Here is an 18,472-nt window from a genome sequence, read left to right on the forward strand (position 1 = left end):
TTTGTTCTATAAATATGATGTATTACACTGATTCTTTTAGATGTTGAACCACTCTTGCATTCTTGGGATAAATATTACCTAGGCATCCTATCTAATACAAGAGTAATATGCAATTGACCATCACTCCAACACACAAGATGGCTGCCCCCATGTGGTCAAAGATGGCTGCCCCCATGTGGACACAAGATGGCCGCCACAAGATGGCTGGCAGGGGAGGGCAGTTGTGGGCAATCAGGCCAGCAGGGGAGGGCAGTTAGGAGTGACTGGGCTGGCAGAGGAGGGCAGTTGGCAGGGAAGAGGCCTGCAGGGGAGGGAAGTTGGAGGGGACCAGGCCTGCAGGGGAGGGCAGTTGGGGGAGACCAGGCCTACAGGGGAGGGCAGTTGGGGGCAACCAGGCCAGCAGGGGAGGGCAGTTGGGGGGAACCAGGCCTGCAGGGGAGGGCAGTTGGGGGTGACCAAGCCAGCAGGGGAGGGCAGTTAGGGGTGACCAGGCCTGCAGGGGAGGACAGTTGGGGCAACCAGGTTGGCAGGGTAGGGCAGTTAGGGATGACCAGGCTGGCAAGAGAGGGCAGTTAGAGGTTACCGGGCCAGCAGGGGAGGGCAGTTGGGGGTGACCAGGCCTGCAGGGGAGGACAGTTAGGGGTGACCAGGCTGGCAGAGGAGGGCAGTTAAGGTTGACCAGGCTGGCAGGGGAGGGTAGTTAGGGGCAATCGGGCTGGCAGGGGAGCAGTTAGACGTCGATCAGGCTGGCAGGGGAGTGGTTAGGGGCAATCAGGCTGGCAGGCAGAAGTGGTTAGGGACAATCAGGCAAGCGGTTGGGAGCCAGAAGTCCTGGATTGTGAGAGGGGTCCCAGATTGGAGAGGGTGCAGGCTGGGCTGAGGGACACCCCCTCTCCCCCGCCATGCATGAATTTCATGCACCGGGCCTCTAGTAGTGAATAATGCTTTTAATATGATTTTGGATTCAGTATACTAATATTTTGTTGAGGATCTTTGTATCTATATTCATAAAGGATATTGGTCTGTTTTTTGTGTTTTTATTTTTCTGTGATGTCTTTATCTGGATTTGGTATCAAGGTAATGTTGGTCTCATTACTTAATAGTTAGGAGGAATTTTCTCTCTCTCTCTCTCTCTCTCTCTCTCTCTCTCTCTCTCTCTCTCTCTTGTTGAAGATTTTGGGAAAGATTAGTGTTAATTTTTCTTCAATATTCAATAAAACTTACTGGTGAAGCCATCTGAGCCAAGACTTTTCTTTGTTGGGAGGTTTTGATTACTGATTCAATCTCTTTACTTGTTATAGTTCTGTTGGTATGTTTTACTTTTTCTCAAATCCATTTAGGTAATTTTTGTCTTTCAAGAATTTGTCCATTTCTTCTAAATTTTCTAATTTGTTGGTGTACAATTGTTATCTAATGCTTCTTTTTAATTACTTTGTTTCATTTAGCATTTATTGAGCACCATTTATTTGTCTATAAACATATAAATAATAAATTTTATATACTAGTAAATAAATGAAATAAGCATTTATATAAAATAATTATATAAATATAATATATATTCTAATTTAATTGTCATAACAATTCTAAGACAAAAGTAGCATTATTTCTATTTCGTTAAAAGAAAACAAAAATCAAACAACCAAAGAACTTGTATGCATATACTGGTATTCATAACCCATGGACACAGACAATAGGATGGTGAAGGCCTGGGGCAGGGGCAGGAAGGCTAGAAGAGGTCAATGGGGGGTGGGGAGCGGAAAGGGGTCATATGTAATATTTTCAACAATAAAGATTTAAAAATAAAAATAAAAATAAAATAAAAGATGCTCCTTGAGAAAAAAGGAAGTTAAACACATTGATTAACTTTTCTAAGCACTCCCATCTAGGAATTAGCAGAGATAGAATCCAGACTGGTTCTCTGATTTGATATTTTACACTCTGTGGACACAGTCTAAGTGTGGATGACATTAAGAAAAATCTGGTGTTTGCTTTTTCTGTAGAAAAATATGTGATTTATATGTATGGGGTTTCCCAAATGACATCTTATAAAGCTGGAATTTCCACTGCTTCCAGAATTAAATCATAGGTGTGTAACCACTGTTGCTGGAATACTTGATTAAATCTATCTACTTGAAATTAAAGCATCTTAGTTTCTTTATATTAGTGCTCTAATTTTTAAATAAAAATTTTGAAGTCCAAGAAGAAAAACTGTTCTCCCATGTAAACTAATCCTCCTTCACATATGGAGCCTATATCATTGGTGAGCTAACATTAAGGCATAAACTGAGTTGGTGTTATAATTTTATTTCTTATAATGGGGGTGGATTTATATCAGTTCATCCACCCTCACTTATTTAATTGCTATTGTGACAAATTCCATGGATTTTTATATATTGGTCAGAGGTGTGGATGCATCTATGAAATAGGTGAAGAAATTAAGATTGATTCTTGATTCTTAGCTTCTTTGAAGGTATAAAAAAACAATGCAGATAGCCTGGCCAGCATGGCTAAGTGGTTAAGTGTCGACCTATGAACCAGGAGTTTGTGGTTTGATTCCCTGGGTTGCAGGCTTGATCCCCAGTGTGGGGCATGCAGGAGGCAGCCAATCAGTGATTCTCTCTCATCATTGATGTTTCTCTCTCTCTTTCCTTCTCCCTTCCTCTCTGAAGTCACCCATTACCTGCTAACTGTTGCTGCAATGTGATGTTTCACAAAGATAAATTCAGATTGATTATGGCAATTTTTTAGAATATAGAGGAAGTGTAATATTTTGCTACTCTGAATACATACATCCAGGCAAGATGCAAAGTGGTATGTCCAAGTCTATATTGATGATAGTGATTGAACTATTTCTATATTGTAGCAAGAATGATGATAGCTTATACAAGTGGAGTCTATATATAAGTTATTTTGCAACTCAAGTAATTTGCCATCAACCTATGATGCCACCACACAATAATCTGTGAGAGAGTTAGGGTCGTGTAGTGAATTTTTCTTCTGTTTTGGAGTATGTAAAGTAAGGTGTGAGACTTTGAGCCAGTTAACTGAAGAATCTTTGAATCCTGCCTCTCAGTTTAATGTATTTTTCTTCTCTACTCCTCCCAAGCTCTTTAAATGATTTCCTCAATAGGTTGATATCTGAAGTGAATATCCCAGAAGACCACAACCATCCCAGTCCCTTGTCTTTCTGAAGAATCAAACTAAATGGACAGAATTTTACCTATGGGATTTTTGACTCTCTAATGAAAGTGGAATTTCTATCTGAATTACACAAACTACGAGTATTCTTGTAGGAGGTAGACTGAGTCCTAGTTCCCCCTCCTCCTGTAGTTAAGTCTTAATAAGTTTTGGCTTCATTTCGGTTTCCCTGAAAATGACACAACGTACTTTCTGTCATTCAGGGACTCTTGCTGTGGAGCTGCTTTGATTGCAAAGGAATGTTACCCAGTGTGACAAGTGCAACGAATGTGAGGCAAATGTCCCATAGGTTTTCAATCCTGTTTCATGTGCGTTCTGTAATCCTCAGGTAAAAGTAGTCAGTTGGAAAATCTCGAAGGCTGGAGAGATGGATTTGCAGAATGGGCCTTCTTTCCCAGACGATCTCTTGGAGGTTGTCTTCGAACACCAGAGGTGGCAGGAGCCAGAGTATGAGTACGGCAGCGCCTAAAGCCAACCTGTTCCAACAGGCTTCATCTTCCTTTGTACAAATTTAAAAGAATGGGTGCTCACGCAAGCATTTCAAATCCAGAGACAAATTTGAAAAAAATTGCTACAACATGTTGACTGATTCCTTGCCAAGTCAGCCACTGAGAACTTCTTGATCAACTCTTACACGGAGGAAATTAAAGGGGGTTGGGAAGAGCACGTAACTTTGTTATAAAAGAATTAAACTTCCCAGCACCCTAAATCCCTCTCCCTCTTATATTTTCCTCTTCTACTTTTATAATGTCCCCCCTTTTCTTCACCCTTATCTTCTCCCTCTCTTGACTTTTCCTTTTTCTCTCTCTTCTAGTTATCTTCTGTGATAATCACTGTTGCGCTAATGTATTCATTTTCACTTTTAATATCGATACAATGGTATGTTCTGGAGAAATAGCTTTGCAAAGATTATATTTAAACGTACAGATTCAAACCAGCAGCAAAGTTAGAAACACTTTAAAAATAAGCTTGTCAGCAGTAGAAAGAGAGCTGTTTGTAGCCAGCAGGTGAGCTGGAGAGTACTACAGGGTGTGGTAGAGATAGTAATAAATTAACTAGCAAGCCAAAAACTATTAAAAAAAATCAGCTATTTCATAGCATAGAAGCATGACAGCTATGAAAAAAGGAGTGCCCCAGGGAATTCTTTTAGAGTTTGATTTTTTAAAATATGTTTGACATGAAAAATGTTTTAGTACAAATAAAGCAACTGGTATTAAACTTACAGGGAGGGGGGTTTTGTGGTTTAGCGTTAGTATGAATAATGCATGATATTTAAAGAAAGAATCGCTCTAAAATGTTCCAGGAGGCAGTCCATGTTGATAGTTGGAATGGTGATTTTTTTTCCACCCTATTTTTGAAGCATCATTAATTCAGCATCGTTTTGTGATTTTTTTTAACCTGATCAGATATCAACCGAAGAAATACTATTTGACTTAGATAGGAATATTCTTTCATCCGATAATTTAGTTTAAATATCAAGGAGATCAGTAGAATTATTTAAGCATAAAGCGACAGTCACTTACTACAAAAAAATAATTTGGCCTAGTTAACTTTTTTAAAAAGCTCATGCAGCACTGCAAACCAAAATCAACCTCATGGAAGGGAGAAAAACAAGATCAGATATTTTGAACATTACTCCATAGGAGACCAGCACAGCATAGTGCTAGTGAGTGCATTGTAGCAGCGCTCGCATGCAATCAGAAGCCAATTGTTACTGGACTGCACACGAGCACACACTGTGCTCAATGGTCTGATGAGGTATTATGGATATGATGCAAAGAGACTGTGCAGATTAGAAGCTAACAATTTGTTAAAAGTGAAAGTGACTAAACATGCACATTGGGCCAGCTGAGTAGCACTTCGTGTGGCCGGCAGGATGCGGCCCAGGGAAGCAGGGGCATCAGGAAGGCTCCAGGTACTGGTGTCCATGCAGGAAAAAAACCAAGAGGTTCGGTTGCTTTCCAGTTGACTGCCACTGTGACTGTGATTCTTCCTACACCGTCTCTTCATTATCCATTCAGTTTTCAGTGTGGAAAAGTTCATGCAAAACAGCATGATTATTATAAATGTCAAAAATGTGTGAAGGAACAGCCTATTAAAATATAGCCCAGAGATAGCGCGCGACACTGACTTTAAATGAGTGGCCGGAGCCAAAGTGACGCTCCATTTAATCCCTCATATTGTGTGATTTGTCCGCAAGTGTTCATTTTTGACCTCAGTTACCACGATCACAGTACAGTCCTCAGTGCTTTCTGTTGGTCCCTCAGGTCGCTGCACACAGCCTGTGCTCGTAGGTCTCCATCGGCACCTCCGTCCCCCTATTTAGGAGAGGACTGGAGTCAGAAACACGTTAGGATGAGCATTGACTGCTGCTGAGCCACGCTCAATATTTTCCGAACTTTAATGGAGACAGTTCATGTAAAATGTGAGGTTATGTAATCACATCATCAAGGAGTAAGCGATAAGTACCTGGAGTTCATGGTTCTGTACTAGGCTCCACAGAAGTTAATCCAGAAACAGAATGTTTCCACCCCCGTTGGGATACCAGGCATTTCACAGAAGGTTGCCAGATAAGATGAGCTTCCCTCTCACTGCTATTAAATTGAAGAGGTTGCATTTTTAAAATGTTTTCTTTATTTTATGGACAGTCAACAGATCATAATCTTTTTTGGGGGAGCTCTAACGCTCTGCCTTGCTTACCAAGCCGGTTTTTGTTGTTCTAATACAAAAGCCTTAATGCTTTCTTAGTGAGCGGAGTGTCAGCCTGGCTTTAAGGTATTTTTTTTACTCTTAAAAAAATGATGTATTACAAGATTTGTAATGGAGTGAACATGCTTGAATTGCACATTAAATTTTTTTAACATCACATTCATGTTTTGCCAGTTTGCCTACCAGCTATCTGTTAACAAAAAAGTTCCAAGGCAGCACTGCAAGTCTGTGCCCAGCTAAGCCTTTTGTTTCTGCAGATGTTTGGGCTTAGAGCAACGTTGTAAAGCTCAGGCAATCCCGGGGCCATGTTTGTACTTGTCTGCTGCGATTCCCCGTGCATTGTCTAAACCTGTGCGCATTGTTCTTTCCGACAGGTGATAACTACCCCGTACAGTTCATTCCATCAACAATGGCAGCTGCTGCCGCTTCGGGCCTCAGCCCTTTACAGCTTCAGGTAAGTGCCAGAGGAAAATGTGGGATGCTCGCCAGTGCTCTAGTGGAAAACTGCTAACCAGCTGTATGCTAAATAATGGCCCGAATGTTAAATAATTTTTTAAGCATAGCCTGGGAGGATTAACACCTTACGTACTTACCGTACTGCAAATAGGAAAGTGCCAGTTTCAATATTTTTGAAGGACAAATGACACGATGACTTAGGACTTTATATTCTCTATCAGGTGAGTTCATGGTTTTACAGTTTCTTGATGGCTGGTTGTTATTGGCTATATTAGCTTTCTCCTTGTCAATTTTCCACCCCTGTCTTAGTTTATGTCAAATTAGCTTTTACATATAAGCATCAAAACGGAGAACAGTGTTGGATATTTTCCTTCTAGCAGCTCATAGAACAGGGGGTCGTCATTATTACCAAATTACGTTAGCTACTTAGTAAAATGTAAACATATTGCACCTGAGCATGTGTGTCGTCACCTCATCCTCTTCCTCATTCCAGGTTGAAAGTCTGGGCACGGTGTCTGACCAAGTTCTTTACTTAAAAGCTAAACTCGGGGGAAAGTGTTTAGGAAGCTGAATAAAAAATCATCTGCACCTTGTCTTCTTCACAGTAAAATGAAGGGTTTAGAGTGGGGCTAGGTGATCTTTACACCCTCCCAACACTGCCATTTTAGTGGTAAATTGACTTTAAATGAGTATGTATTTTTAGCAAAAAGATAATATTAAAATAGTGGTTAAACCTTCAGAGTTTAAACATTTAAAATATGTGATAACAATCAACTTTCATTTCACTACAGTGGAGAGTTTAAAGATAGTATTGTATTCTTATAATTTATTGTGATAATTTTTGAGTTTTCTTAAATAATCTAGGAGATAGCACCTGGCTAGGCATTTTACTTTCTTCTTTGCTATTCCCTACATAACCTCAACATTAAAAAATGCACAACTATTTTACCATGAAAAAAACATTATTTTGACCATTTTCAATTGGCTCTTCAAGTAAGAATTTTTGCAAGACTTTGAGTGTTTATCCTAAGCCTCATCCAGAAAGCCTTGTTATGGACTGCCCAGCAGAAATAAAAGTTTTTGCCTATAAGAGTGGCAACCCTACCTCACTTCCAAGCCTTCCCCTTCCCCACTACTAACACTGGAACTTACTGAAATTGGTGAACTCTAAAAAAAAAGCCTCACTACCAGGAAACCGAATCTACTTCTCCTTTTTAGATAGCTATGCTATGGAGTGTATACCCTTGAGTCAGAGGCAGGAATGAGAATCAGTACCATTGTTTGATCTTAGAGCCACGTACCAAGTTTCTGTGAAGGAACATGTGGGTCCTAAACCTTCTACTTTCTGTGCTTTGGTGTGGTCAATACCCTGGATTTAGAAATATGTGTTCTGTTTCATGAGTTCTGACAGTGTGTTTTGTCTTTTTTTTTTTTTTCTGAATATGCTACTAAACAGAAGGGTCATGTCTCCCACCCACAAATTAACCCAAGGCTAAAGGGCCTAAGTGACCGTTTTGGCAGGAGTTTGGACACCTTTGAACATGGTGGTGGCCACTCTTACAACCACAAACAGATTGAGGTATGAATACTTCCATTGGTGCTTCATTGGGTGGGGGACTGGATTGTTCAGTCATATTCTAGGCTTTTTCGAAAGTGGCAAACACAAGACCTAAGCACTGCAACATGATCATTTCCTACTTCTAATTCCTAAGGAGGCTCCTTTTTGCTCTTTTTCTTTCCTAAAAAAAAAAAGCAGATGTCAAACCAATGCCCCTGAATTAGGTTGTTTATTCCTGTATATGTATTTAGGCAAATTTTTTACATTATGTGTGTTTTCAAACCATCTTTATTTTCTTTACTTATTTTTACTTTTTTAAATGTGTAGTGACGTATAATGTTAAAACACACACACACACTTAAACATTACAAAAAATCTCATTTGACCACATAAAACTCTGTGAAGCTGATAGAATAGAGTTCTGCTTGTACAGATAAACAACAGAGGTTCAGAGATGTCAAGTTTTTTTGACCAAGGCTACAAAATATTCCTGGAGTCAAAGTTTTTACCTAGGATTTCTAACTCTACCTAATTCAGGTTTCTTAACTTAGTTTTCTCAGGCTGAAGTAGGGATGGGTGCCTGGGCCTGGCTGGTTGCTTTTCGCCCCATACATTTTGATAGTATTCCTTTCATATTTAACTTCCAGGAAAGCTCTTAGTTAGTTAGTTAGTTTTTTGGTGTGTGTGTGTGTGTGTGTGTGTGTGTGTGTGTGTGTGTGTGTGTCTGGTATTCTTACTACTTGGGAGAAGATGGCTTACTTATATGGCTCTTTTGAAAACCAAGTCCTTTTCTTCTACAGGGACCTAGTTGTTCTCTGATTTCGTGCTTGATTCCTTTCCTATATCATTGGTGTTCCTCTTTGGGACTCTCAGGTACTGGCGAGTTGCCAGCTAGCTGTTGAATCACACACACACACACACACACACACACACACACACACACACACACAATGGAGACAGATTACCTCAAACTGAAACACACTTTGACGTTCTCGGTTAGATGTAATACTACATTTTATATTCTAACTGAGGATAGGAAGCCCAATTCAAAAAAAGAAAAACAGAAAGTAATTACAGCTGGCCAACGTTGTATATTCAGCTTCTATTGGCTCTGCAAGTTATACATATTGCATACTATCTATTCAATAAAGTGTCCATGTGACTTCTTCTCTGCTGCTTTTGAATCTACATTTTTGGAAAATGATAACGTTTACTCCAGAGAAGAAAGAAGAGGACAAGATCAAAGGCCAGCTTGGAAACAGCCTAGGGAAGAGTTCCAGAGCTCGCTGCCCCCTTGCTCCCACCCGTTCCCTTTGATATGCGGTATACGGGGGTTTCCACCCAGGCATGACCAGGCATAGACTCTCAGTATCTGCTGTCTGCTATACAACCAGAAAGGATTTCTCTCCTAAGGCTTTTGGATGTAGAAAAGATACCACATCTCTGGACATTCTGAAAATCTGTGTTTGGGATTGATTGCTAAATAGACATGGGACATGAAGAAGAAGCTTTCCACGTGAAAACAGTTAGCAAGCTTACCCTCTCAGGGACAGCTAGTTTGTTAAACTTTTAAGTGCTTGAAAGAATGTGAAAGCAGGTGACCTCCTCTCCTCTTTGACGTTTATGTTCTCTCGAAGTGTTGAGGTTTACCCCATCAACCTTCTCGTAGCTGGTTATCTACCCAGATTTTCGTTTACTCATTTTTCACAAGTCACTTAAGTTGACTTCTTTCTGTCACAGCATCACGGGCGCCTGATGCTGTCAAGTCTGGCTTCTGTCGGGCTTTGATGCCATAATGTCATACACGTGAGGGCCAGATCTGGGTGTTGCTATAGCCATGCTGATCGAGAAGCACAACATATGCCGACGTCTGTCACTTTTCTTAGGCTAAATAGAGAACCCATTTAAGCAGGAGCCCTCACCGCTTTGCAGTTTGAGTTTGGGCTGGTTTGAGAATTTCTTGGGTTTCTGTTTATCCTTGCTCTGTTTTCTTGCTTCCATTTTTTTGCAAGTTTTTCCTGCATGTTAGGAAACCTTTGTTCTGTTTGCTTGTATGGTACCCTGGTTAGAAAAGCTCGACCTTGTTTGAAAGGCAGATTGCCTAAACTTTCCAGGTGTTAGGCTAACATGTTTATTGGGATGTTTATGAACAGCAGAGTAGACACTCATATCGAAGCTGCTACAGACATTAACATGTAAAGTTTTGAGCAAGACTAAAGAGAACATTTCATAATAGCTTGCTTTATTGATTTTAAAGTCTGCTTTCTTTTCTAGCTAAGGTTTTCTCCCCTTCTTGGACAAGCTAAAATGTCACAGCTCCAACAATCATTATCATGATAAACTGTTGATACTAAGGAAGCATTGCAAGTATGTTTACTTGTTTTATTTCTAAACAGAGATTCTTAGTAAAAAAAAATGTCCATAATACGTACATACCACCACCACCACCACCACCATCACCACCACCACCACCACCACTACCACCACCACCACCACCACCACCACTCCACCACCACCCCCACACCCGCCCTGCTGCATTGCTCAGCACTGGTCCTATCTGATGTCACAGTTAACTTGTCCTTTAAAGGTTGTTACTTCTAACAGTTATAAGCCTGGTTAAATCTTAATAGTGTTTATGGGCACACCCTGGGAGCCCAACATTTTGTTATCAAGTAGAGAAAAGATATTTGAAGTGGAAAAACCCTTCTTACATTAGTACATTCCAGTTCTGTCTTTCTCTGGAATAAAGAAGATGCAGGAAATATTTCTTTTTACGTCGTTGGTTTTCTGAGCTAATCTAAGGCATGGTTTCTTTCTGTCTCAGGGGCACAATATTAGAAGAGAGCAGGCCAAAGAATGCTATTTTTAGTTGAACAGTTCAGCAGATGGAGTCATGCATACTCATATATCTGAAGGTTGAGGGGCTTGAACCATTAATTTTGATAATGTTTTTAACCCTGGGAACAATCAGAAACTGTAACTCTAAGGTTACTGTGTTTTTTGACCTTTAGAGAACAGAGGGCGTTTGCTACAGTAAACAATATGTTATATTGCTACTTATTCCAATTCTCTACCCAGATAAATTTCAGGACCAGTTGCCATTTGCTTTCCTCAGCTATGTTAGCATTGGTCCTTCAAGTAAGTCAAGAAGAATGTTAAGGAAGGGGGACCAGTATAATGAGGTGGTCATGTAAATTTGGCCTTTAAATAGCTAAGATGTTAGATAGTTTCTGAAGAAATATCGTCTTAGAAACTAAGCTCTGAATGACTTTTTTTTTTTTTTTAAAGGAAAAAGTGGTTTCGGTGTATTGATTCATTGTAGGTGATGACTTTCAATATAATAGATCCTTAAGGTGATCTTGTTTAATTTTGTTTTTAATTAGGAGTAATGTTGCCTCATAGTTGTAGCTTATAGTAAACACAATCTGGAACCATGTCATGCAAAATGATACACCTGTCTCATGCCTTCTTATTAAATGATACATGCTCTCTTTAGCAAATACAGCAGTTAAATATCACACAGCTTAAGAATTTCTAATTAAAACATCTCCACATGTCAGCATATTGGTAATGTATTATTTTAATCCATTTATTTTGTTTATGAAACAGTGACATATGTTTAGATTGTGAAATATATGAGCCTTAAAAATCACTTTATTGAAGAAAATTAATTCCTACAATACTGTCTCGGTAATGTGTTCACTCACCCAGTCAGTCACTGGCGGCACTGCCAGTCTTAATGTTGGGTAGACATACTCACCAGTTTTATCTGCACAACAGTCTCGGGAAGAAGCAATAACAGTTCTTTTTCTTAGCTCCAAACGGTAAGGCTTTCTTTCTTTACGTTTTCCCCCCTTTACTCATTAATTCAAACCTACCCACCCAAAACACATTCTGTTGCTTTTTTTTTTTTTTAATACAATGAAGGATGGGACTGTGTGTAAGTATAAGGGATTCTGAAAGACCAATCAAAATTAAAAACAAGCTAGTTACCTTTTCAAAGTTAGACGCAGTAATTTGTTTGTCAGCAGGGAGATGTTGGGGTCAGCCCTGAGATACAGTGACTGTCAGCAGTTATTCCTACAAGACAAGTAATTTCACTCAATGCATTACTGACAGATTGCTCACTTCTCTGAATCACTGGAGAAAACAAACTTAATATTGGTACAGGCAGAATTTCTGTCTTCATTAGCCTCAGAGGATGATTTTTATCGAGCATTCAAAGCCTACCAAGCTTTAGTTGGAACATATTTTAACGGATGCGTTCTTATAATGATAGTACGGGTAGTCGTCTAAATGAAAGGAATTAAATATGAAAAAATGTAAAAAACAATATAAATGCATTTTCACTTTTATTTGATGGGCACTATGTATAGTTCAGGGAAGATGTGAGGAAAGGAATATAATTGGAGCCTTAAAATACTAGAAAAACCTATCAACTATAAGTTATTCTTAAATGAAACTATTTAAGTCTTGCCAAGTTTGCAAAGATGGAGAACAATGGAAGTTTCTGCAAAAGTCAATCCAAACACATATTTTATTTAAATGATATTGACAATTTCCATGCTACAAATGGAAAGGGAAGAAGTGCCCATCAACCTTGAGAATGCTCTATCTCTATTTCCGTTCCAGCCTGAATCTTTATGGTGTTGTATTTAGATGCTCTTCCTGGCTCCTACCCCGTCCTCTTGTTTGCAGTCCCAAACATGCCTCAGTGCTGTGGAGGAATGGGAGGGTGAGCTAGTTTTGCTGGGTAGGCTGGAGAGGTTGTGATTTCTAATAGAGAGCTGAATAAAGAGTTGATTAGAGTGGCCTATTACTGGCTACCCAGTGAAGAAAAAGGAATGCACTGATTCAAAGCTTGTTTTGAGGATGCCAACCATGGGGTTGTGCTTTGAGGAGAAATGCTTACTTTCTCTTAATCAGCCTTCCCTCACCCCTTTGACTTTAGAGTGTGATGGAACTTGGGAGGACCCTTATAGCTTGGATTAGATGAACTGAGGCTAATGGAGTGAGCTCCACTTTGGAGTCAGTTTATTGGATTAAAGTTTCCACTATTACTTGCTATGTTGTCCTGTACTGGTTTCAAATTACCTTCTTTTTAGAGTTTGTTCATTATAAAAAGTGGCTATTTATTTGCAGGGTTTTTATGAATAGTAAATGGGATTATGAGGCATGTGTTAGGTTTCCAAAAAAAAAAAAAAAAAGTCATCGAAATAAGGGAATACTTTCCAACATCCCAATAAGCAGTCAATTCTACTCTAGCTTCTCTGCCTAAAGTGTTTCTGATGGGTAACTCTAATTTACTAGAATATAAGTCACTGAATTCAGGGACTTAAGTCTCTTTTGTGTACTGTTGAATCCTGAATATTGCCTGGTTCAATATTTGATAAATTAATGAATTTTATCTTTGGGGGCCTTCTGGGGCCTGAGCTTCTATGAAAACTTTTTTTTTATATATATTCAATCAAGTACTTTCTCTTTAGGAAGCATTATTTTATGTAAACAGCTTTTCATTTCTAGATAGTCTTCTTTAAAAAAAAATAGCAGGCACCAGGAGAATCCTGATGTAGGTAAAAGAAATATAGGCAGCTCTGGCCGGTTTTGCTCAGTGGATAGAGCATCGGCCTGCAGACTCAAGGGTCCCAGGTTCGATTCCAGTCAAGGGCATGTACCTTGGTTGCAGGCACATACCCAGTAGGGAGTGTGCAGGAGGCAGCTGATCGATGTTTTTCTCTCATCAACGTTTCTAACTCTCTATCTCTCTCCTTTCCTCTCTGTAAAAAAAAAATCAATAAAATATATTTTAAAAAAAGAAATATAGGCAGATTCAGAGAAGGATGTAAAATATGAAGATATTTACTAGCATTTAGAAATCTTATTGTATTCAGTGAAACAGAATAAGTTTATACCTACTCACAAATTAAAACATTAGATTAAACTGGACTTTCTTTTAGAAAATGTATTTTCAGTTGGTTTTAAGGTAATACCTAAAAGTTAAGAGAGCACAACATTTCTTACTTAAGCCCTGTTAATCACTGTATTTAAGTAATTTGATTGCTGGAATGTTCAGTTATACTCTTAGAGATGGCTTAGTAGGAGCCCAGGACCTGGGGACTACAAAATCAATGCAGTCCTGTATCTTTACTAATATACAATTTCCACCAACATTCAGTTAGCTCCAGCCTCACTAATTAAGCCACTCAATAGAGAGCTCCCAGTTTATGAATACTGGTATTTAGACTCTATGTTACCAGTAGGTGCTGTTTTCTAAAAAAGTGACAGGTAGTTTTATTCCTTTTTTTTTTTTTTTTTTTTTTTTACCAAACTGGATTTTGAGTTATTGTTTGGTTGGTACCATGTATCATATCATATATCTGTCTGTTTATTATGAACTACCTTGAAAATCAGAGAGATGATGTGATTGAGGATATATTGGAAGGTTAGAAAGCAAAATGTTCTGGTGTTTGCCCTGGCGGGTATGGCTTGGTTGGAGCGTTGTCCCATACATCGGAAGGCTGTAGGTTCAGTTCCAGTCAGGGAACATGCCTAAGTTGCAGGTTTAATCCCTTGCTAGGGCGTGTACAGGAAGCAACTGATCAACGTTTCTCTCTCACATCAATGTCTCTCTCTCTCTCTCTCTCTCTCTCTCTCTCAAATCAATAAACATATCGTTGGGTGAGGGTTAAAGAAAAGTTATAGTATTTTAGAAAATGCTTCACTCCAGTTTCCAAACATAGAATAAGTCAGCTTAATAACTATAACCAACCTTTGAAATAATATCTATATCATCTATATCTATGTCTATGTCTATGTCTATGTCTATGTCTATGTCTATGTCTATGTCTATGTCTATGTCTATCTATATCTATATCATCTCAATTTTCGGTATTTCATCAGTAATTTGCCTAATGCTATTGACCTTGAGCAGCATGAACTTAATAAAAAATAAATATGTGATATTTATTACTTAAAATGTACACAAGTGTTGACTTTTTCAAACCCTGCAAAGTGCAACATAGTGCTCACTTGTCTCCAGTTTGAAATAGAGGTGCTTTTAACCTAGACCAGTGGTCGGCAAACTGCGGCTCGCGAGCCACTGTTTGCCACTCTGTTGACTATTGAGTTTGCCGACCACTGGGATAGGGGCTTAATCACAAGGAACAACAACAGCCTGTAATTATTGTAATCGAGAGTCTAGGACAGTCCATGTTTGGACTGTTTATCAATTTTTCACTCTAATTCACTTATTCCTTTAAATTAAATGAAAAAAAATCATGTTACTTGAAATTACACTAAGCTTTGAATCTGATTGTTACAATGACATAACCCTTTTTGTGTGTTAGGGTAATATCAACATCTTTTTTTTAAAAAAGGAAGGTTATAAATAAGGGATCATGTTCAGGAAATTTGAAAAAGTTTGTATGAAAATCCAAACAATAAATTTAATCATTCAATTATTCAAAAAATATTTATTTAGTGTCTATTATGTGCAAGGTACTATTCTAGATCAGTGGTCCTCAACTGGAGGCATGTTGTCCCCAGGGTTCAGCTGACAATATCTGGAGATATTTTTGATAGATCTGACTTGAGGTGGGGATGAAGAGGTCACTGGCATCTAGTGGGTAGACAGACCAGAGATGCTACTGAATACCCTCAATGCACAGGACACACCCTCATAGCAAAGAATTATCCAGTCCAAAAATCAGTAGTATTAAAGTTGAGAAAACCTGTTCTAGATACTAGGGCAATATCAGTAAATAAAACAAAGTTCTTGCTCTCATGGAGTTTACATCCTCGTCTGAGAAGGAAAAATAGGGAAACAAACTATAGTAAAGACTTGGCTTACAAATCTTAGTCATTTTAACAGAATATCCCACCCAGCTCCCTGTGCAGCTGAACCTAGGTGGGCAGATCGAGACTTATTTGATTGTTTAGCCTCAGTTCTTAGTTTCATTTTGATATTCAAAAATAAGACTTTTATTCTAGCCAGTGACTTCTCACTAGAACAGTCACAATTCTCCTCAGGCTCATCATTTCTTTTCTTTTTTAAAAATGTTTCTATTGATTTCAGAGAGAGAAAGGGAGAGGGAGAGAGAGAGAGAAACATCAATGATGAGAGAAAATCATTGATCAGCTGCCTCTTGCACGCCCCCCACTGGGGATCAAGCCTGCAACCTGGGAATGTGCCCTGACTGGGAATTGAACCGTGACCTCCTGGTTCAAAGGTGGACGCTCAACCACTGAGCCACAATGGCTGGGCCAAGTTCATCGTTTCAATTGTATGAAGCATACCATATACCAGTGATGGCGAACCTATGACACGCGTGTCAGCACTGACACGCGTAGCCATTTCTGATGACACGTGGCCGCATGCCGAGGATGAAACATTTGCTGCTCCTGAGGATGAAACATTTGCGACTAGAGTCTTGGAGTTAGTTTTTTCCTCAAAGTGACACATTACCCAAGTTATGCTCAGTTTTTTGGCGAAGTTTGACACACCAAGCTCAAAAGGTTGCCCATCACTGCCATATACTCTGGCTTTAAGTGGAGGAATATAATTTCTGACTGTTGTGGTATATAAGGCTATCTTTCAGAGTGAAGTAAATATGAAATTTGGATGGGGCCTGGGAGCGGTTTATTAGCTTCTATAGGATGCTGTTGAGATTCCATCAGATGAGTGGAATCATTTTTGGCAGAACACTTGTATTAGCTGTGTGAATTGGATATTACAAAGGAAGCCTTGATTTCTTTCTAAAAACAAAACAAAGCAGATATAAGAATGGTGCGGATATTATATATGTATACATTTATACACATGTATACATGTGTATACATATGTAACACATGTTATATAATCTTTTCCAGTTTAATAAGTAATTTATATGTGGGCTTTATAATAAATGTGCTTTGATATTATCACCATATTTTAGAAGGAGAAAATGAGGCTCAGATAGGTAAGTGACTTGGGTCAGATTATTAATCTATTGAACAAAATAGGACTATAATAGATGATTTAAGTGTATTTTAAAATGTACTTCTTGACCAGGATTCTTTGCTTTAAACTGTGCTAACTAATACGTAAGAAGGACAGTCACTTAGAAGCTCTCTTGCGTAACTTACTCTTCTCTTATTATGATATTCAAGTAAATTAAAAGTAATTTAATGAAATTATAAAAGGGAAAAATTTCAAAGTCAACATGACATTCTCTGGATCCCAAAGAGTTTGTGCATGTTCCAAATGTCTAGCTAACTGCCCAGAAGAAACTTGAGGCCTAACAGAATTGAGCAAGGATCAGAAGAACTATCATGCAATCTGTCTTATCGTATTCTGTAGCTTTCTTCTGAGTAAAGTGTTTAAAATGTTTCTGCTGAATGCCAGAGCTCTATTCTTTTGAGAGTTGCTGGGGCTGTCTCATAATTTCGAAGTTTTGATGAGTCTCCTGGAGTCGCTGGGAGTGTGTCCTTGCCCATCCCCAGCCCGCGCTGCCCTCTGAGCGTGTTCAGCAGGTTGCATGCCAGCAGATGAAGCAGATGTTTGACCATACTGGAATGGAGCGCCTGCTGCATCAGGAGCTGGGGATTCCTCTTGACATCTGGACATGGCTGGGTCGGAATGTCTGTCTCAGACCAGGAGGCTGCGGGAGCCATGGGGCAGAGAGCATAGAGTCTTTGCTGCTCTTTAAGCGATTAGTGCACTGAAGCAGCAATAATGTTGAATTATCGCTTGGCTGCTTTCTTCTCAGGAATCTTGGGATAATAGGAGAGTCAGGAAGGAGCATTTACAGTAAAGTCATGTTCAGAGAGACAAGACTAATTATAGAGTATTGAAGAGCTTTATTTTAAACAATTTAATTTACAAATAGCCCTGGACAGTGCATGAAACTTTTTAGAACCATAAACCCAGTGTCTTAAAGGGACTTTTTCATTTAAAATGGTTAGTATAGAGCCTTTATTTTAGCAGTTTTCCAATTTTAGAGTTTGACCAAGTTGTGCTACTGAAGATACAACATTCGCTAAAAAGAGAAAATACACTAATCCTTTAGCTGCTGGTAGAAAATTATCTTTGTTGATGGGAAGGATGATTTTTAGGGGAGCAATAGACTGAATTCTGCACTGGCTTTCATAGTTGCTCTTTATCACACTGCAAACTGCTCTGCACTTGCTACCCAGAGATGAAATCATCTGTTACCCCAATTTCCTTTACGATATGTGTTGTTTAAGCGCAATGGATGTGGAGATGGATTGTTTAAAATGTATGTTGTCACATTATGTTGCTTTTTCTCTTCTACTTTTTCATTAGTGAGACCTCTGTGCTCACAGAAGTCTTATAAACAGATTATGGCCATTTGTGTTCACAGTAATATATTGGAGAAGAGAGCTATGGTGCTCTCACTTAACCTCACATATTCTAAGGGGGTTATATTTAATTAACACTGGTGAGAGGCTGACCTGAGGGACTGTGGAAAGTGATTGAGCTGCATTTTCCAAGCTCTGCTCTAGTCAACTAGGAGAGAAATTAAAAAAAAAATTAGAAAGTACTATTTTCTG

The 18,472-nt window shown here is 39.0% G+C and overlaps 1 protein-coding gene across 20 annotated transcripts in view; it reads left to right on the forward strand.

Annotated features, from left to right (window-relative positions):
- SOX6 (SRY-box transcription factor 6) overlaps positions 1-18,472 on the forward strand; it is a 558,867-nt gene that overhangs the window by 442,028 nt on the left and 98,367 nt on the right. For 18 of the 20 annotated variants that reach the window (XM_079789455.1, XM_079789470.1, XM_079789454.1 and 15 more), the window contains 2 exons: positions 6,282-6,361; positions 7,820-7,942. In XM_079789455.1, the coding sequence (XP_079645581.1) occupies positions 6,282-6,361; positions 7,820-7,942 (203 nt within the window). The remainder of the gene's footprint in view (positions 1-6,281; positions 6,362-7,819; positions 7,943-18,472) is intronic. The other 2 variants (XM_079789463.1, XM_079789465.1) reach the window with 1 other exon arrangement.

Source organism: Cnephaeus nilssonii, assembly GCF_951640355.1.
Source record: "Cnephaeus nilssonii genome assembly, chromosome: 13".
In the NCBI taxonomy this organism is placed as follows: domain Eukaryota; kingdom Metazoa; phylum Chordata; class Mammalia; order Chiroptera; family Vespertilionidae; genus Cnephaeus; species Cnephaeus nilssonii.